Here is a 21,480-nt window from a genome sequence, read left to right as displayed (position 1 = left end):
ATATTCTTTTTATTTGATTAGCTGGTGCATGGGGAACCCACTTCATTCGTACCTGTTCCACTGTTATAAAAAATGGCGGCGCAACTTGGTTACTCTTACTTGGCAACTCGTTACCCCGGTAATTTTTCTGCGTGAGAAATACAAGGTGTGGCGTGTGAGCGCGTGAACGGGTTGAAATGCGACTTGAGAGCCCTGCAGCTTGTGGTCATTTTACCCCCAGCATTGTGAAATGCATGCAACTCTAATAAAACTATTAAAAAATTGTATTCTTCTACATTGATAAATTATTTATTATTCAGAAAATCATAAAAATCAACATGTCAATTTCGTGTCGCGTCTGTATTTTTTCGGTGGGTACCACCCGGCCTGAAAAAAATTCTAGGGGAAACACTTGCTGTTAAATTAAACTCTTATGACATTGTTTATGTTTGTCCAAACAAATGTACCTTTAGTTGTACCAGGCATTAAAATGGGCAAGAAATTATAGAAAACATTGGTCTAATATTTTTTTTCCATGACTGTGTGTGTGTATATATATATTTATGCATTAATGCAGGCATTATGTCGTCAAGGTAGGGTATATTTTAACTACTTAATATACTGTTATGTGATTTAATTTATAACATTAGAACAAATTGATTTGTTAAATCTCGACCTTAAAAGTACACTGTAAATAATCACTGTGAAATCTACAGTTATTTACTGTACTGTTCACAGTTTGTCACTGTGTCTGATTTTTACAGTATAGTGCTGTATAATTTACAATAAAAATCAGTCCTTGTGACAAAATTACAGTAGTTAAAACATTACTGTAGAAAAAACACACAGTAGACAGTATGAAAAGTAAAGTAGACTACTGTATTTTATCCATTGTTATCATAGTTTTGATCAGAATCAGTACTATACAAATGCTGTTTAAATAATTAACTTTAAGTAAAGTCTTTCATACAAAACACAGTGTGAAAATCAATTGTGTTAGTATTATTTCCTTTAGTGAATAGAGAAATTACTTGCAATTACTAGTTATTTTTATAAAAAATAATAATGAAATAATTATCAAATTAACAGCATTGTTTACTGTGCCGCATTGCCATATACAGTACCATTTAAAATCAGTGTTTAACTGTTTTTTATTCTTACAGTAAACACATCAGTACTCTAAACACAACTAAAAGAATCTATGTTTATTTGTTTTTTATTTTACAGTAAAGAAACCAGTACTGTAAATAAAACTAAAATCACAGTTTGTTTTTTATTTTACAGTATAAAAAACAGTACTGTAAATACAAATACAGTAGTTGTACTGTAAATAATAATTACAGTAAGCTACTTATACGTAAATTGCTGCCAATAAGTTACTGTAGAAATCACAGTAAATTCTTTACAGAGTAACTAAAGCTGTCAGCTAAATGTAGTGGAGTAAAATGTACAATATGTGCCTCTAAAATGTAGTGAAGTAGAAGTATAAAGTTACATACGTGGAAATACTCAAGTAAAGTACAAGTACCTCAAAATTGTACCTAAGTACAGTACTTGAGTAAATGTACTTAGTTACATTCCACCCCTGCCTATTATAAACATTGACACAGCAGCTTCTAGCTGAAATATTGGTGTAATTTATAGGAAGAACTGAACTGGGACATAACATTGCTGCATGCTGCCGTGAGTAGGCAAGTTGTTTTCTGAATGTTTAGAGCTAACAAGCTGTCTCTCACCTTATTTCTTCGGCAGAGTACATGCCAAACGACATCCCCTCCAGTCGCCGCCATGGCACTTCTTTTCCAAACAACATTTTGTGGAGAATTAGCCAGACTTGTTATGTGTTTACTGATAAACTCATGGCTACGGGAAGGCTAAACCACATGCGACACACAGTTCAACACGTGGGACCGCCACACCAAAGGTAACATTAAAGGGGGGAGGTTAAAAAAAAACTAACATGACTTTTACACAAACTCCGTTGATATTAGACATTTTAAATAACTCATACAATAATAAAAGTAAAATGTAAGATGTTAAGTGTGGATATATGTGTGGTATTCCTTTTAAAATACAAAGTGTTATGTCGTTTCGCCCCCCCTTCCCTTAGCTCACATGGTCTCGTCCTCCCAGAAGCCTTCAGTTGGTAGCGTAGCAACATGGCGGCCACCGGTGCCCACCTAGGGCATTATGTCAAGAGAAACGGCCGATTTCTGCTTAATAACATCGAGCAGTTATGGGCTTACAGGTAAGAAAGCTGTGTTTTAAACCAACATATCATTCAGTCGACTTTGTCTTGTTATTCGGGTTGTTAATTGAGTGTTTCGGCTACAGCTAGCTAGCATCATCTGGCAGGAGGTCATGTCTTCTTGAAGCTAACTTCATCACTGCAGCACATGAGTGATATTTTATCAGATTTTCGTCATTTTGATGCGTGTAAACTTTGTTTTGTGTCACATCAACGGTGTCATGTAAAGAGCATGTGGCATTTATCCTCACTGAACACCCATCATCATATCTTCTCTTTTAAAATTTGGCAAATATTTAAAACAAAACATGGCTTAGGAGGACAGCGAGCAAGAGGTCGAGGTCAAAACGTATATTTGCACATATTGTCCATTATGCATATAAACACACATGCACGCACACACACACACACACACACACAGGCACAGGGATTCATAGACACACACAGACACTTAGACAAACACACACTCACAAGTATACATGCATGCACACAGTTAAACTTGAAGATTAGGTACTCATTTTGTATATTTGACTAAAATTGACAAATAATAATGAAAAAATCATATATCAATGTGTTGGTCATGAGTTGCATTAAAAGGTAAAAAATAGTAATATTTTGTTGTTCTAAAACCAGTCTAATGTCATGGGGTCCTTTTTGACCCTGAGGACCATGGGTGATTCTTTTTTTTTTGCTGACATCAAAAATTAACAATGTTTTCAAAACATAAGTTGCACTAAAAGTTGACATAACCTACTCTGTGCATTCCCATGACGATTTTTCCCCCCACTATTACTATTGAAAAGAATATTCAGGTTTTATTACTTTTTTTCTCTTGAAATGAGGCCTAATTTTGTATATTTGACTAAAATTTACCAATAACAATGAAAAAAATATGAAAATTATTTATCAATGTGTTGGTCATGAGTGGTTTTAGGATATTAACTTTTTTTTCACCTTTTACGGCAACTCAAGACTAACACATTGAAATATAAAGTTCATATTTTTTTCATTATCCTATGAAAATTCTATGAAAGTTAACCTATATTAATCATATGTTGAAAATGATTTGCAATCAAAATGGACCCCAGGAACACAGGAGGGTTAAAGTATCTAAATTAAAAGTACTTTTTATGCAGAATGGCCCTACTCCAATATTCCAAATATAATATTAGATTATTTGTTGTGATGAATTTATGTTAGCAGCGTTTTAATTTTGTAAAAATCTGTTGAAATTAGACAGCCTGATGGCTGTAGGATCAAATACAGTACTTGAGTAAATGTACTTAGTTTCATTCCACCACTGGTAAAGAGCATATGGCATTTATTGAAAGGACAAATACCCATCGTCAAATTTTCTCATTTAAAATTTGGCAAATATTTATAACAAAATGTGTATTAAGCTCATCTAAAAAGGCAATATACATAACTACTTTTTGTTTAATTGAGTTTCAATTTTGGTCATAAAATATAATTGATTTTGCAATCCCCTGTGCAAATCAAGCAATGTCTCTATGTGCTGTGTCATACAAGATACTTAATACTCATATATTCATTAGGAAGGTCAATAATTCTTTAAATTGAGATATGGAGAAGTCCCAGAGAGAGGGGTAATAAACATCTCTCAGCTGGACAGACATATATTTTGATGCTAAGCTAAGGCACATCATCAGTGATGTTCCTGAGGTCTTTGGGTGTTTTGGGTCTTTTAAACATCAGACACCCTCTCTCAGGCGACCCAGCTGAGGTTGATCAAGCCTCAACTTGTGCCCTAGCAGCATTCTCCCACGGATCCGCTCTCTTAATCCAGAGCCATCTAGATCAGTGGTTCTCAAATGGGGGTACATTTAAAAAGTAGCATCCATACAAAAATCTATCTATTTATCTTAAAAACCCACAGTCTCCCCCATACCAGGATGGTTCGACCCAACCTGTCATATCACTTGAAAACTCAAAGATGGAGTCGTGGTTGAAGCGTAGCAGTTATAGTTTTAAATGGTTATATGGTCACTGTTTTTACTACATTAGTTTGAATCACTACATTTTAGTGATCAGAAATATTTGCAATAAATTTAGTCATGGATTATTAACATTTAAAGTGTTTGAAATAGGGTTTTTTTTCAAATGTTTGAATTTTGTATGTGTTTATCAGTTCCAAAGTTTAATAAATCAGACGCTGATGGCACAGCGCTCTGTTTTTAAGTCTTTTTTTTTTTTTTTTCAATCAAAAATGCTTTGCCCTGGTTAGGGGGTACTTGGCTGAAAAAAATATTTCACAGGGGGAACATCACTGAAAAAAGGTTGAGAACCACTGATGGAAAGGAAATGGTTTTCTCTGCAGCTTCTGTGCTGTCATACTCTGCACAGGGACTGTCCTGCAAAGCATCTGTACTCAACTTCTACAAGCAAGCACCTTGCCTTGCAGCCTTGTCTGTGGCAGCCGCAGACAAGGCTCTCGTATTTTCCCTTTTTTATTAGGAAGGTTAATAATTATTTAAATTGAGATATGGAGAAGTCCCAGAGAGAGGGGTAATAAACATCTCTCAGCTGGAGAGACATAGTCTGATGCTAAACCAGAGCACATCATCAGTGATGTTCCTGAGGTCTTTGGGTGTTTCGGGTCTTTTGGAAATCAGACACCCTCACTCAGGCGACCCAGCTGAGGTTGATCAAGCCTCAACTTGTGCCCTAGCAGCATTCTCCCACAGATCTGCTCTCTTGATCCAGAGCCATCGAGAGGCTTATTCTGCAGCCTCTGTGCTGTCATTATTTACATTTACATTTAGTCATTTAGCAGACGCTTTTATCCAAAGCGACTTACAGGGGAAAAAAAGGGATTTTCATTAACCTCCTCAGAGAATAGAAGCCTGCCAGATGACTTCAGTAGTCTTTAGCAAAGTTAATTTGTTTCTCTTTTTTCCAGGGGTTTTGGCTGGACTTCAGCTCTGCGACAACAAGCTGCAGAAGCGAATAAAGGTATTTTGGAATAAGATTTTTTGGGGGTCATGACTCAAACAATCCTGTCAGTAAAGGCAAAATCAGGGACAGAAAATGTTTACTGCTTCAAAAATATTAGGTGAGTGTAGTCAGCCTCAGCATTACTGCTCTTTTCTGTTTTCTATTGTTACATAAAAATCCAGAAAACCATTATTCAATTAACAACTGTTGGCTGTTAATATACAGAGCATATATTTTATTTTTTCTGGTCACTGTTTGAAACCATCAAATGCACTATTGCACCGTAGGACATGTTTACATTTACATTTAGTCATTTTGCAGACACTTTTATCCAAATCGACTTACAGGGGGGCAAAAAGAGGGGTTCCTACTTTAACTTCAATATAAAGCAAAAACAAAGTAAGTTCTCGTCAGGAAATGTTCATACTTCATGAGAAACTAATGTGCAGAACTCCTAGGAATCAATGGGCTTGAGGATGAGTGATGAGGATTTCTTAATAATGGAAAAATGACTGCCCCTCCTGTTAGATTTGACAATGTCACCCATTAACTACATCAGATGCACTTGATTGTAATGTATCAGTGAGATTAATATCACCTTTTTCATCCATGTTGTTGCAGAACCAACCGATGCGATTGTCATTCCCAGGAAGAAAACATGGTTTGTGTCCATATCATTGTTATGTGATGTTAATTAGCTAGACCACCCTCTTTTTAAATTAAGACAGGCAAGTATTTAAATTATTTAAATGTCACTTTTTCTTGAACAGGAGCAAGGAGGCAGTGCTGGCAGCTCTGGCTTCAACTACCAGCAGGGTGAGAGCTCTTTCATGTCTTTCTCATGATCTTTCAATGTGGATGTCCACTTGTATATTTAGGGCTGTGTGATGAATCCAATTTAATTTTCAATTACGACTATTGCCTCCAACAATTCTGAAAATAGACTTATCAATATAAACAATTTCCATATTCTGTTTCTCAATGATGCTCTCATTTTGCCCTGTGTTATTAACCCAGCGCACCCTTTCCCTTACAGTGGTGCGTTTATGTCTGTTTTCCTTAAGGCACTGACTGGAATATGTTGAATAGGAGTAATAGGTATATTGAATGAGTCCCTTACTTAAGTAATTTAATTTTTTTTTTGCGCAAAGTAACGTATTACTTGGAATGTGGGAGGAAACCAGAGCACCTGGGGGAAACCCACAAAACCACAGGGACAATAAGTAAAGTCTATTTTGAAAGAGGACCACAATGTTTTAGCTGTAAGGTGACAGTGCTAACCACTGCACCTTTGTTTCCCTTACTTAAGTCATTTTTTTTTTTTTTTTCAACCAAGTGACTTGGATTACTATTACTTGGAGTGTGGGAAGAAACCGGAGCACCCGGGGAAAACCCTACCTAACTATCCACTGCCTATTCACCTCACAGCTTTGAGGTAGAGAGAGTTCAGAGTTTCCTCCTCTCAGCCTCACAGGAGGGCTGCTCCTGCTACAGGTCCTCCACCTGCTCCTTCAGCTCCTCCATACGGAGCCCACACTGGAAGATCAGACCCTCCAGATCCCGTTCAGGGTCAAAGTGTTTGGTTCCTGCCTCCGGCTGCTGCTGCTGCAGGAGTTTGTGCAGATCCTTAGCTAACAGGTAGCTTCGCTTTAAAGGGTCCAGACCCACAGCCATTTGGGAGAGCACCTTCATCTGTTCAAAGGGTTTTAGTCTTTTGCTCTTTAGGAGGTCCTGAAAGGTCTGCAGCTGCTGGAGGAACTTGTCAGTTTGACTGTAGAGGATCTGTTCCAGCTGCTGATACATCTGAACCAGCTGCTCCTGGTAGCTGAGTCCTGAAGCCAGAGAGCGAGCCATGTGTCCGGAGGTGTGTTTCATATGGCGAGCTGCTCTGATGGCTCGGTTCAGAGACGAGATGATCGCTGTGTGGACGAGATCCTTGTCCACACAGCGATCTTTGTCCACGGACAACGAGCGTCTCGTCCTCCCCCTCGCCTCCCCACGACCTCTGACCTCTGAGGATGTGCTGGGGCCGTTGCTAGGAGACACGTGGATGGGCGACGAGTACAACGGGAGTGGTGTCTCAGTCTGTCTCCCTCTTCTTCCTCTGAAGGCTTCACCCCGTCTCTCTCCAGACCTGATGCGAGTGGAGGTGTTGTGGCGGATGTAGTGAGCTGGAGGAGCTGGAGGAGCTGGAGGAGCTGAAGGAGCTGAAGGAGCTCTCACTGAGCTCAGGAGCTTCTTTTTCTTCAGACAGTTTTCTAGTCCCTCCCTCAGTCTGCTCACCTCCGTCTGCAGCGTCTGGATCGCATCATTGCAGTTGGCCACCTGACTGGAGCTCAGCGCTCTGAGGGGATCGCCATGGTGACGGCGTGCAGCGGGGGAGGAGCTTGTGGTGTGGAGGGAGTTGACAGATTGTGTGTGACGGTCGTTCAGTCTGTCTTCAGAAACAGTGTGAGAGCTGTCACTCTCCAGCCCAAACCCACTGGTCCCACTGTCATCAGCCCTGGTTGGTTCTGTCTGAGGGAGGCAGCGCTGTGGAGAACAGGAGAAGGTGCGTCTCCTCCCCCCTGGTCTGCTCCTCCTCTGCTGGTCGTGGCCGAGCCTGGACCTCCTCCTGGACTCAGTAACTGTCTGACTGTGAGAGGGTGAAGAAGCAGGAGATGAGGCTGGATGCCCTGACCTCCCCTCCTGATGCACTGAAACACTCTCTGCTGCCCTCTGGGCGAGAGGACTGGGAGCTCTCTGGTGGGGAGGACTGGGAGCTCTCTGGTGGGGAGGACTGGGAGCTCTCTGGTGGAGAAGACTGGGAGCTCTCTGGTGGAGAAGACTGGGAGCTCTCTGGTGGAGAAGACTGGGAGCTCTCTGGTGGAGAAGACTGGGAGCTCTCTGGTGGAGAAGACTGGGAGCTCTCTGGTGGAGAAGACTGGGAGCTCTCTGGTGGGGAGGACTGGGAGCCCTCTGGTGGAGAAGACTGGGAGCTCTCTGGTGGGGAGGACTGGGAGCTCTCTGGTGGAGAGGACTGGGAGCTGCTGCAGGGGTCAGTCGGCTGCTCTCTGAACACACAAACCCGCTGTCCGTCTCTGGAGAGATGATCCCATCCTGATAAAGCGCTCCGCTGCTCCCAGCCTGGAGTTTAGAGTTCCTCCTCTCTAGTGCAGTGATCTCTCCCAGGCTGCTCAGACTGCTGCTGTGGGACCTCCCCCCCTCCAACCTCCTCCTGCTGCTCCTCCTGCTGGGGAGGTGAAGATGGGGGGTGGAGGACTGGCTGGAGGTCCTGGACCTGCTGGTGTGCTGCTGATCCATCTGACGGTCTGGGCTTCTTGGAGAAGAAGGACTTCTCTGAGGAGAAGCTGAGGTGATTTCTGCTCTCTGAGCCTGAGGAAAGTTCAGCATCAGGATCTTGGAGGCGTCCCGGTTCGGTCCTGACTGGACCAGAAGTCCCGGCTGAGGAGGGTCTGAGAACAGGTTCACCTTGGCTCCCAGACGCAGGCGATCAATGGTGTTCTCTGCCTCGGCGTACTTGATCAGCAGTCTGTTGTGGTCCTCCTGCAGCTGGTCGAGCAGCGTGATGGCCTGCTGGCGGCATCTGAACTCCTGAGGCACGGTGGAGTTGGTTGGTGGTCTGTAGGAGTCTGAGGAGGCAGGAGATCCATCAGACGTGTTCAGCAGGACTTCTTTCACAATGTCAGCGGGGGATTTAAAGACGAAGGGGGGCTCCGGGGACAGGGACGTCCTCACGGAGCGCCGTCGGCTCTTGGGGGGCTTGTAACCACCTTTAGGGAAACGGACCCTCGGCTCCACTTTAGAGAAGTCTGGCCTGCGGTGACTTAGAGGTCCTTTTCTGGATTCATTCATTCTGGTGGAGTGTGGCACTGATTTCAGCTGGCAGCCTCCCGAGCCCTGGAGAAACCCCAAAGATTTTTTTTGTATTCGAATTTAGGAATAAAATCTTTCTTCCAATAGGCAAAATTCGGTCTGAACCTATCGGACAGCTTTCTCACATATATAGAATATTTAGAAGATGAACTGACCTCATGCATGACATCATCAGCCAGTCTTTCAAAGATCAAAGCATTCTAATTGGAATACTGGCTGATGATGTCATCAGCCACGATGATGTCATTTTTTTATTTTTGATCAATTCAAATCACTTCAAAATGCAGAAAATGCTGCAGAATTTGTGCTTTTTTATTTATTTTCTTTACCCTTTGTTCACTATAAACAAAATTTTGAGCATTAAAATAAGCATTTTTATGGTGACTTTTGAGATAGCAGGACAAGTGCAGGTATAATTAATAATTTAAGTATTTATAACTAAATGTAATTAATTATTGCTAATCTAGTATGCATGCGGGCATTTCTCATGTACACTAAATCCACATACAATGCACTAGGAAGGACTACATGCTCACTTTTACGTCATACCTTGCATGAATAATACAATGTGTGCACAAGTATTAGGTAAGTTGTATTCCTGAGGGTTAATTGTATATTGTTGATCAAATACAGTGCTCTCAGTCAAACATATTAATAAACCTCAAACCTGAATATTTAACAAAAGAAAAGTGAGTTTTGGCTTTCTTGAAAATCTATGTGTGCAGAATTATTATGCAACTAAATGAAAAACTTTGTTTATTTACATGTATTAGTGTAAGAATAACAAACTCAAAATGTTCAAATAAACACAAAAAATATTCAGTGACCAACATGGCCACCCTTCTTTTCAATAATTTCATGAGCCTTCAACAAAATGTTTGACTGTTTGGTGATCCTTGATTTTTCAGAGTCTGTCAAATATCTTTTTTTGGCCCATTTTTTCTGAGATAAAGAAGCTGCCTAATAATTATTCACACCTTGATAAAGGGTGTTTATCACTTTAGGCCACATCCTCCCTCATTACACAAATACACATCAACTGATAATGCTTGACTCCAATTTGCATTCAAGTTTATATATCTTGGAGTTGGAAAATATGCATGAAAATGATGATAGATCAAAATAATAATTTGCCTCATAATTGTGCATGCAGCGTATGTTAGTCTGTGATATAGAACAGAAGCACTCTTATATTTGGTATATTGTAAATGATCTTTTTTTCATGTCCTCCTCTGCAGAGCACGTACACCCTGGCCATGGAGTCTGGCAGATCTGCAGCCAAATACTTTGTCAACAATAATCCCAAATTCTTTACCAAAGACTTTGCTGAACCGCATATACCAGTAAGAAACACACACACACACACACACACACACAGACTCTGACACACTCACATATGTATATATGCAGTTAACATGTAAAGTGGGTTGGAGAATATAAAAAAATATATAGTAAAATAAATATAAATATAATAAAAATGGTCCATCCATAAAATAGAATAAATAAATAAAAGTTTTTATTTTTAATTTTAGGGATGGACAATTTTAAATATGTATTATTGTCTTTGAATGCACTAATTGGAGTTGAGGAGAAACGATGTTGTATTCTTTCAGCTTTTATATTTTGTTTTCAGTGAATAAACAATTTTTTAATTGATTTTGTCATCAGTGTTTTTAAAAGTTACTCTATTCAAAGACTTGTGTATTTTAGACTATTTAGAAGTAATGTTATATTTTAGTCTTAATATCATTTTATCTCACTTTTTTTACTTCATCACTATCTAGGTAATTTCCCTATTGAATAAACTTATAATTTCTAATATTCTTGTTTTCACTATTCAACACAATGAAGAAATACAAGGCTACACTGCTTTGGTTTTATGTTTAAATGCGTATGGGTCGATGATGTGATCTAACGCAGTGTCAGTTGGTGTAACCATTACATTTATTTCATAAAAACTTGATTATATACAGGGAAATAAATGTGAACTTAAATGAGAAAAAAATACAATCCATGTTTACATTGCAACATTATGGTATGTAAAACATTTTACACAATTTGTCAAAACTTTAAAAAAAATGGTTGTTTTAAGAATATGTTCTGGTCAATATTGATGAAATGTGTAAATGTAAAAATACTCAAATATTTTTTTTTAAATTAAGTAATAATATGTATAAGTCTGCTTAAATACGCTGTAGGTGGATAAAGTATTTTATATTTATCATTCTTTTGTGGTTACACCATTTGACATCTTGCCAACCCTTATTTGTCACTGACCCATATATGCAAAGCAGACCGCTGTAAGGGAACTTGCTGCGGTCTGCTTTGGTTTGGAGTTAGATTTTGTAGTTACTGCAATTTTTATATCATTATTTCTCTGAAATAAAGCAAAATTGAAATCTAAAAATTTGTCACACGATAAAACGGACATCAAGGAGTTCATTTTTTGTTTCGACCAAAAATGTAGTTACTGCAGGTAGGCTTTGTAGGGCAGTACGGTATAGTCAGTGTGCGTAAAGACTGTTTTGGCAGTTAAACTGTCACTTTACCCTCATAGTTAACATATCTGCTTAAAGCACAGATCGACCCTTTATTTTACATGGGTTACATCTAAAAACAACAACGCGTGTCGGCTTGCGCCTTCGCTAGTGTCTTTAGATGCAACCCATGTAAAATAAAGGGTTTTCAACTTTTGTCAATCCACCAGAGTGCCTGCATTTTCTTCTTTTGAGTTCACTGTTTACCCAACAAGAGCACCGGTGTATTTAGGGACACCAGCAGCGCTCCTGTTAGTCTGTTTTTTTATCTACTGATATTGTTTGATTTTGATTGGTTATCTTGTTGGGTTATGTGCGTGTAGTGTCTGATGCCAGAGACGGTGTCCCTGCTTCTTGAGGAGGTGAGTGAAGAAGCACTGAAGGAGCGGATCAGCTTGAGGAAAGTTTCGGCTGCTGTTGAAATGTATGATCAACTACTGCAAGCTGGTGAGAACACACACACACACACACACACACACACACACACGTATAGTCTCTGTTTTTGGGATGTTGCTACATCAACTCTTCAATTAAATTCTTCCAGGCACAGCGGTTTCTATGGAAACGTCCCATGACCTGTTGGACCTGATCTGTCTCTACTGTGACAGAGACCCTGTCCAGGAGGGAGAAGAGGAGAACTTGGTGAGTCACCCCTGACCCAAACCTCCAGGGTGACGGTCAGAGACAGGAAAACAGTGAAAAATAGGACCAACAAGTGTTTTCATTAGTCAAATCTGACATCTTTTAACCCTTTATAGGGCACTCATTGAAATACTTGCACATTCCAAATTCCGACCCTAGAGAATATTGGAGGATATTGCATACAGCCAGAACGTGGACTGTGGAATGTGTAAAAAAAAAAAAAAAAAAAAACACGGACCCGGGTGAGGGGGGTAATATTTTGAGAAAAAAGTTTATGGGAATGTGCATTTATGAGATTTAAAGTGGTGAATCTGCGAGAGAAAAGTTGCTTTTTTTTTCACTTTTTTCTTGTGAATCTGTGACTTTTTTCCCACAGATTTGCCACTTTAAACCTCTTAAATCTGCAACTTTTCTTCTCGTAGATTTGCCACTTTAATCTAGTAAATTTGCAACTTTTTTCCTTGAAATATTACCACCCCATTTCGGATAGCCGCTGAAGTTACCAAATACGGTTCTTCGCCCAACCAAAAATCTGAACTCTGAATAACACAGGAATGTGCAAGGGTTTGGCATTTTTTTCTTGAAAAATGAATCAAAACAATGAAATAATAAAGATAACAGTACTTAATGAGTAAATCAATTGTCATAGTCGGATTTTCTTTTTGTTAGGAAATTTTATTTTGAAAATGACAAAAGATAAATGATCATACAACAAGTAACATATACAGAAATTGAAAAGCATGAAGCAAAGACCTTTACCTTGGTTTACATCTCCATAAAGGAAAACGTAATTCTCATTTCTTCACCATAAGTTATTAATTGATTTTTAACCACCTATACATTAATTACTTTCCCTAAAGTAATTTAAAACAGAGTGCATTCTTGTAATGGGGTATTTGTTGGGTGCCAGATTCAATAAGGTCACAATAAATGTTTCCTTTATTTCCTTTGTCTGATCCATCTCAGCCCCAATAAGTTTATTAAGTCATAAAACCAGATAGATGAAATAGATTTCATATCAACCAAAAAGGTTTACGTATGAAAAAAGTTGACAAAGAAGGACGAAGGACATTTTCACTATAATTTTAGTTAGTTTTGTAACCACAAAATACAGTTTCAGTTAGTTGTGTGTTTTTTTAAAAACTCTTATTTTTATTTTTATTTCAGTTAACGAAAATGTTTTTTCAATTCTAGTTTTCGTTATCTCGTTAGTTTTCGTTAACTATAATAACATTGATATACAGTATCTGACTGTTATACACTACTGGTCAAAAGTTTTAGAACACACCAACTTTTCCAGAATTTAATTGAAAATGATGCAGTTTAATGTCTCAGTGTACTCTGAAATTAATGCACATTAACAACATTTTAAATTCTTTATTGAGCATGATAGTGTTTTGAAAGTAAAAAAAAGATTCAAAATCACATTTTATGTTGGACTAAAGGACTAAAAAAAGACACCAAAAGACACAAAATGACTTGAAAAAGACACAAAATGACTTACAAAGACATGAAAAGAATTCAAAAATGGACAAAATAGCCTAAGACTCCATAGAGTTAAGTTGTTAACCCATTTCTTGTTCCCTGAAAAAGGCCTTCTTGTATAATTCTGAAATGTACATTATTTTTCAGTTTTGGTTAAGCTTACCTTTTTTTATTTACCTCTGGCAGTTCACCACTTACCTTTGTACCCTTTCAAGCTGTTCATTTGACTTGAACTGCTTGAATTTCAATAAAAAACTGGAAAAATTGGGGTGTTCTAAAAATTTTGACCGGTAGTGTATATATACATTCATATACATATATATACACATGCTCTCATTCACTCCTATGGGCAATTTAGAGTCACCAATCAAACCTAAGCTGCATGTTTTTTAGACTTTTTTTTTTTTTCACAAATATTTTGATAACCTCAAAGCAGAGAAAGTTTTGTGTTTTCTCTGGTGCCCCGGGTTGGGAACCCCTGTTATAGTGGACAAAATAAGTTTTTGAGTTGTCCTTCCTTTTAGCTTTGATTGTGCCGTTTCCATTGAGGTGCAGGGAAACTTAGGCCACAGTGAGTGAAAGAAAGCTCCCTATAACATTTTTAGGGTTGGAAGGATTGAACCCACCTGGCTGAGAACTTGTTCTACGTGGTAGGCCTCCTGCATGGCTCCATGGTCCACTAACTTCAGCTGGTTGAGGAGCAGGTGGACGGCCGCTCTGGGACACGTTAACATGTGACATGACAGACAGGAACCTCGAATCAACAGGTAGAGTTTCTGATGAAGGAGAGTAGGAGTGAGAAGAGAGAAAAAATATTGGTTAACCCTTTATTGGGCGAAGAACTATATTTGGTAACTTCAGGTAATATTTCAAGAAAAAAGTTGCAAATTTACTAGATTAAAGTGGCAAATCTACAAGAAAAAAGCAGCAGATTTAAGAGATTTAAAGTGGCAAATCTGCGCGAAAAAAGTCGCAAATTTACAAGAAAAAAGTGGGAAAAAGCAACTTTTTTCTTGCAGATTCACCACTTTAAATCCCAGAAATCTGCACATTTTCTTCTCGTAGATTTGCCACTTTAATCTTGTAAACTTTTTTCTCAAAATATTACCCCCCTACCCTGGTCCGTTTGTTGTTCCGCATGTAACTCTAATAAAACTATTAAAAAAGCGTATTCTTCTACATTGATAAATTATTTATTATTCAGAAAATCATAAAAATCAACATCTCAATTTCGTGTCGCGTCTGTTTACGTTTTTTTCGGTGGGTACCACCGGGCCTGAAAAAAATTCTAGGGGAAACACTGGCTGTTAAATTAAACTCTTGAGATTGTTTATATTTGTCCAAACAAATGTACCTTTAGTTGTACCAGGCATTAAAATGGACAAGAAATTATAGAAAACAATGGTCTAATATTTTTTTCCATGACTGTGTGTGTGTGTGTGTGTGTGTGTGTGTGTGTGTGTGTGTGTGTGTGTGTGTATATATATATATATATATATATATATATATATATATGCATTAATGCAAGCATTATGTCGTTAAGGTAGGGTATATTTTAACTACTTAATATACTGTTATGTGATTTAATTTATAACATTAGAACAAATTGATTTGTTAAATCTCGACCTTAAAAGTACACTGTAAATAATCACTGTGAAATCTACAGTTATTTACTGTACTATTCACAGTTCATCACTGTGTTTGATTTTTACAGTATAGTGCTGTATAATTTACAATAAAAATCAGTCCTTGTGACAAAATTACAGTAGTTAAAACATTACTGTAGAAAAAACACACAGTAGACAGTATGAAAAGTAGACTACTGTATTTTATCCATTGTTATCATAGTTTTGATCAGAATCAGTACTATACAAATGCTGTTTAAATAATTAACTTTAAGTAAAGTCTTTCATACAAAACAGTGTGGAAATCAATTGTGTTAATATTATTTCCTTTAGTGAATAGAGTAATTACTTGCAATTACTAGTTATTTTTATAAAAAATAATAATGAAATAATTATCAAATTAACAGCATTGTTTACTGTGCCGCATTGCCATATACAGTACCATTTAAAATCAGTGTTTAACTTTTTTTTATTCTTACAGTAAACACATCAGTACTCTAAACACAACTAAAAGAATCTATGTTTATTTGTTTTTTATTTTACAGTAAAGAAACCAGTACTGTAAATACAAATACAGTAGTTGTACTGTAAATAATAATTACAGTAAGGTACTTGTAAATTGCTGCCAATAAGTTACTGTAGAAATCACAGTAAATTCTTTACAGAGTAACTAAAGCTGTCAGCTAAATGTAGTGGAGTAAAATGTACAATATGTGCCTCTAAAATGTAGTGAAGTAGAAGTATAAAGTTACATACGTGGAAATACTCAAGTAAAGTACAAGTACTTGAGTAAATGTACTTAGTTACATTCCACCCCTGCCTATTATAAACATTGACACAGCAGCTTCTAGCTGAAATATTGGTGTAATTTATAGGAAGAACTGAACTGGGACATAACATTGCTGCATGCTGCCGTGAGTAGGCAAGTTGTTTTCTGAATGTTTAGAGCTAACAAGCAGTGGTGTAGTCCAGGGTATACGCCGGTATACGGCGTATACTTACTTATTTTTCAGTCAGCATTGCGTATACCCACTTCTAAATCCCCCTGATGCGCACCATTCAGTAATATCTGTGATCCAGGTTGCCCATTTTTTCCTCAAGGATGGTGAAGCCATGACCCGCCCTCCTCTGCCTCTAATTGGCTGGTACTCGCTGCCTTCACTGATTAGATTGGTTAACTATAGAGCATGAGGACTGATGAGCCAATCAGAGGCAGAGTAGGGCGGGTCATGCCGAGGAAAATATTGCTAACACCTCAGTGTCACCCCAGTTGATTGACAGGTCACTGCACGTATCCTTGAAAGATGCGCGATTATTGGAAATGCGAACGAGAAAGGCAGAATAAACATCTTTCAAGTGAGTGGCACGTATCGAGAGAACCAACCGCTACTTTCATGGAGGAGATAATTATAATAATATATATATATATATAATAATAATAATTGGAGGAGATAATTCAGAGGTAAGTTTCAAAGTGGTTTCCAAATGAATCATTGTTTTAAACTACTGACAATATGACTGTACATTTAGAGGAGAAGAGATTTTGTCCCCAATAGTTGAGTTAAACTGTAATGTTAGATTAAACTGATTATCTCAATGTCTATGAAGCTTGTTTGCTATTGTAAAGGTCTAAATTATAACGTTAGCCAAGTTACTTAGCCCTAACTAGCCTACATGATCTAGTTTAATTTTATAGTAGCTAGGCTGGTAGTTGATTTTTAAGTAAGTTAAAACACAAGAATGGGGACAAATAGTTTAAGATTCAGCCTAAAACGATATTGAAGTCTTGCCAGGCTGTCTTATGTTGTATAGGGACAGATAACAATCCTGTCCTGAAACCAGCAGCACTGGCAGCTCCCAACCTGAACCTGGAGCTAGCCAGGCCAGTCAGTCAGTGTGAGCCTAGACCAGGACCCAGTCTACCACCACCAGGTCACAACATACACAGGCAGTAAACTGCATCTCCAGTTTATTGAAAAGTGAACCCTCACACTGTAACAAAAGGTGATTTTGACAGATTAAGCCTCATTTCAATGTTGATTTAGCTTGTAACAATAGATTAATTTCTGTGTGATGTTATTTCTGTTCTATTCATTTTGTCTGTATCTGTTTTTTTTACAATGCCACTGTTATATAACATTTTGTACATTTTTGTTAAATTTGTTGTCTTTTGTGAAATAAACTCTCCCAAGTATTTCACTCACTAATCTCCTGAATTGCTTCAGCTTTACTTGGTGAAAATAATTCCACTTGATGATGCAGATTGTTAATGTAAAGAGGGGGACCCATGTCTTGCTGATGACTATTGTGATCACAGTAGTGTGTGCTGGGTTGAGATAGTTCATCACTGTTGATGTGTTGTAAATGCATTATTTTTTGTTCATTGCTAAATATTTTGTTGAATGATTTAAATGAACATGTTCAAAACAAAGCATTAACTAAAAAATGATGACATTCAATATTTGTAATGATATGTATATATTTATCTATCGAAGTATGTTAAAATAGTGTTCAGCTATTGAAAACCAAAAAATGTATTTCAATTTTTTGACACTTTTGAGTTCATTTGATTGGTTTTGATGTGTGGAAGAGAATGATTTGTGTGTTTTATTTAAGATGAAATGTGAACAGGGATGCATTGATTACAAGTATTTTATTTAAATAAATGTTCAAAAAATAACTGAAACACCTTATTTCTTCGGCAGAGTACATGCCAAACGACATCCCCTCCAGTCGCCGCCATGGCACTTCTTTTCCAAACAACATTTTGTGGAGAATTAGCCAGACTTTTTATGTGTTTACTGATACAAACTCATGGCTACGGGAAGGCTAAACCACATGCGACACACAGTTCAACACGTGGGACCGCCACACCAAAGGTAACATTAAAGGGGGGAGGTTAAAAAAAAACTAACATGACTTTTACACAAACTCCGTTGATATTAGACATTTTAAATAACTCATACAATAATAAAAGTAAAATGTAATATGTTAAGTGTGGATATATGCGTGGTATTCCTTTTAAAATACAAAGTGTTATGTCGTTTCGCCCCCCCTTCCCTTAGCTCACATGGTCTCGTCCTCCCAGAAGCCTTCAGTTGGTAGCGTAGCAACATGGCGGCCACCGGTGCCCACCTAGGGCATTATGTCAAGAGAAACGGCCGATTTCTGCTTAATAACATCGAGCAGTTATGGGCTTACAGGTAAGAAAGCTGTGTTTTAAACCAACATATCATTCAGTCGACTTTGTCTTGTTATTCGGGTTGTTAATTGAGTGTTTCGGCTACAGCTAGCTAGCATCATCTGGCAGGAGGTCATGTCTTCTTGAAGCTAACTTCATCACTGCAGCACATGAGTGATATTTTATCAGATTTTCGTCATTTTTATGCGTGTAAACGTTGTTTTGTGTCACATCAACGGTGTCATGTAAAGAGCATGTGGCATTTATCCTCACTGAACACCCATCATCATATCTTCTCTTTTAAAATTTGGCAAATATTTAAAACAAAACATGGCTTAGGAGGACAGCGAGCAAGAGGTCGAGGTCAAAACGTATATTTGCACATATTGTCCATTATGCATATAAACACACATGCACACACACACAGGCACAGGGAGTCATAGACACACACAGACAATCAGACAAACACACACTCACAAGTATACATGCATGCACACAGTTAAACTTGAAGATTAGGTACTCATTTTGTATATTTGACTAAAATTGACAAATAATAATAAAAAAAATCATATATCAATGTGTTGGTCATGAGTTGCATTAAAAGGTAAAAAATAGTAATATTTTGTTGTTCTAAAACCAGTCTAATGTCATGGGGTCCTTTTTGACCCTGAGGACCATGGGTGATTCTTTTTTTTTTGCTGACATCAAAAATTAACAATGTTTTCAAAACATAAGTTGCACTAAAAGTTGACATAACCTACTCTGTGCATTCCCATGACGATCCCCCCCCCCCCCCCCCCCCCCCCCCCACTATTACTATTGAAAAGAATATTCAGGTTTTATTACTTTTTTTCTCTTGAAATGAGGCCTAATTTTGTATATTTGACTAAAATTGACCAATAACAATGAAAAAAATATGAAAATTATTTATCAATGTGTTGGTCATGAGTGGTTTTAGGATATTAACAACTTTTTTTTTCACCTTTTACGGCAACTCAAGACTAACACATTGAAATATAAAGTTCATATTTTTTTCATTATCCTATGAAAATTCTATGAAAGTTAACCTATATTAATCATATGTTGAAAATGATTTGCAATCAAAAAGGACCCCAGGAACACAGGAGGGTTAAAGTATCTAAATTAAAAGTACTTTTTATGCAGAATGGCCCTACTCCAATATTCCAAATATAATATTAGATTATTTGTTGTGATGAATTTATGTTAGCAGCGTTTTCATTTTGTAAAAATCTGTTAAAATTAGACAGCCTGATGGCTGTAGGATCAAATACAGTACTTGAGTAAATGTACTTAGTTTCATTCCACCACTGGTAAAGAGCATATGGCATTTATTGAAAGGACAAATACCCATCGTCAAATTTTCTCTTTTAAAATTTGGCAAATATTTATAACAAAATGTGTATTAAGCTCATCTAAAAAGGCAATATACATAACTACTTTTTGTTTAATTGAGTTTCAATTTTGGTCAAAAAATATAATTGATTTTGCAATCCCCTGTGCAAATCAAGCAATGTCTCTATGTGCTGTGTCATACAAGATACTTAATACTCATATATTCATTAGGAAGGCCAATAATTCTTTAAATTGAGATATGGAGAAGTCCCAGAGAGAGGGGTAATAAACATCTCTCAGCTGGACAGACATATATTTTGATGCTAAGCTAAGGCACATCATCAGTGATGTTCCTGAGGTCTTTGGGTGTTTTGGGTCTTTTAAACATCAGACACCCTCTCTCAGGCGACCCAGCTGAGGTTGATCAAGCCTCAACTTGTGCCCTAGCAGCATTCTCCCACGGATCCGCTCTCTTAATCCAGAGCCATCTAGATCAGTGGTTCTCAAATGGGGGTACATTTAAAAAGTAGCATCCATTCAAAAATCCTTTAAAAATAAATATTAAATAAATATTTAAGTATAAGTTCATAAAATTAATTTTATATTCAATAGGCTATTCAATTTAATTATCTTAAAAACCCACAGTCTCCCCCATACCAGGATGGTCCGACCCAACCTGTCATATCACTTGAAAACTCAAAGATGGAGTCGTGGTTGAAGCGTAGCAGTTATAGTTTTAAATGGTTATATGGTCTCTGTTTTTACTACATTAGTTTGAATCACTACATTTTAGTGATCAGAAATATTTGCAATAAATTTAGTCATGGATTATTAACATTTAAAGTGTTTGAAATAGGTTTTTTTTTTCAAATGTTTGAATTTTGTATGTGTTTATCAGTTCCAAAGTTTAATAAATCAGACGCTGATGGCACAGCGCTCTGTTTTTAAGTCTTTTTTTTTTTTTTTTTTCAACCAAAAATGATTTGCCCTGGTTAGGGGGTACTCGGCTGAAAAAAATATTTCACAGGGGGAACATCACTGAAAAAAGGTTGAGAACCACTGATGGAAAGGAAATGGTTTTCTCTGCAGCTTCTGTGCTGTCATACTCTGCACAGGGACTGTCCTGCAAAGCATCTGTACTCAACTTCTACAAGCAAGCACCTTGCCTTGCAGCCTTGTCTGTGGCAGCCGCAGACAAGGCTCTCGTATTTTCCCTTTTTATTAGGAAGGTTAATAATTCTTTAAATTGAGATATGGAGAAGTCCCAGAGAGAGGGGTAATAAACATCTCTCAGCTGGAGAGACATAGTCTGATGCTAAACCAGAGCACATCATCAGTGATGTTCCTGAGGTCCTTGGGTGTTTCGGGTCTTTTGGAAATCAGACACCCTCACTCAGGCGACCCAGCTGAGGTTGATCAAGCCTCAACTTGTGCCCTAGCAGCATTCTCCCACAGATCTGCTCTCTTGATCCAGAGCCATCGAGAGGCTTATTCTGCAGCCTCTGTGCTGTCATTATTTACATTTACATTTAGTCATTTTGCAGACGCTTTTATCCAAAGCGACTTACAGGGGGAAAAAAGGGATTTTCATTAACCTCC

General features: G+C 37.7%; 3 protein-coding genes across 5 annotated transcripts in view; 2 read left to right on the top strand and 1 right to left on the bottom strand.

Annotated features, from left to right (window-relative positions):
* The window catches only part of polr1a (RNA polymerase I subunit A), a 49,132-nt gene extending 47,247 nt beyond the window's left edge, over positions 1-1,885 (bottom strand). Inside the window, exon 1 of the mRNA XM_059345520.1 lies at positions 1,716-1,885. Coding sequence (XP_059201503.1) covers positions 1,716-1,792 — 77 coding nt within the window. The 5' untranslated portion in view covers positions 1,793-1,885. The remainder of the gene's footprint in view (positions 1-1,715) is intronic.
* On the top strand, positions 1,811-18,265 carry LOC131981295 (small ribosomal subunit protein mS39-like). Of its 3 annotated transcripts, none has more exons than XM_059345522.1 (9): positions 1,811-1,903; positions 2,090-2,227; positions 5,148-5,200; positions 5,804-5,843; positions 5,953-5,998; positions 10,297-10,401; positions 11,919-12,042; positions 12,140-12,237; positions 18,053-18,265. In XM_059345522.1, the coding sequence occupies exons 2-9, from the start codon at positions 2,139-2,141 to the stop codon at positions 18,248-18,250; spliced, it is 753 nt and encodes a 250-aa protein (XP_059201505.1). In that variant the 5' UTR covers positions 1,811-1,903; positions 2,090-2,138; the 3' UTR covers positions 18,251-18,265. The 3 variants fall into 3 exon arrangements, with proteins under 3 accessions (XP_059201505.1, XP_059201507.1, XP_059201506.1); XM_059345524.1 differs by lacking the exon at positions 18,053-18,265 and adding an exon at positions 17,160-18,021; XM_059345523.1 differs by lacking the exon at positions 18,053-18,265 and adding an exon at positions 16,629-17,126.
* Positions 18,110-21,480, top strand: part of LOC131981294 (small ribosomal subunit protein mS39-like) — a 29,319-nt gene continuing 25,948 nt past the window's right edge. The window contains exons 1-2 of the mRNA XM_059345521.1: positions 18,110-18,226; positions 18,413-18,550. Coding sequence (XP_059201504.1) covers positions 18,462-18,550 — 89 coding nt within the window. The 5' untranslated portion in view covers positions 18,110-18,226; positions 18,413-18,461. The remainder of the gene's footprint in view (positions 18,227-18,412; positions 18,551-21,480) is intronic.

Source organism: Centropristis striata, chromosome 12 (assembly GCF_030273125.1).
Source record: "Centropristis striata isolate RG_2023a ecotype Rhode Island chromosome 12, C.striata_1.0, whole genome shotgun sequence".
Taxonomy (NCBI): domain Eukaryota; kingdom Metazoa; phylum Chordata; class Actinopteri; order Perciformes; family Serranidae; genus Centropristis; species Centropristis striata.
The sequence above is the reverse complement of the archived record's forward strand: the minus strand, read 5'-3'. Positions and strand labels throughout refer to the sequence as shown.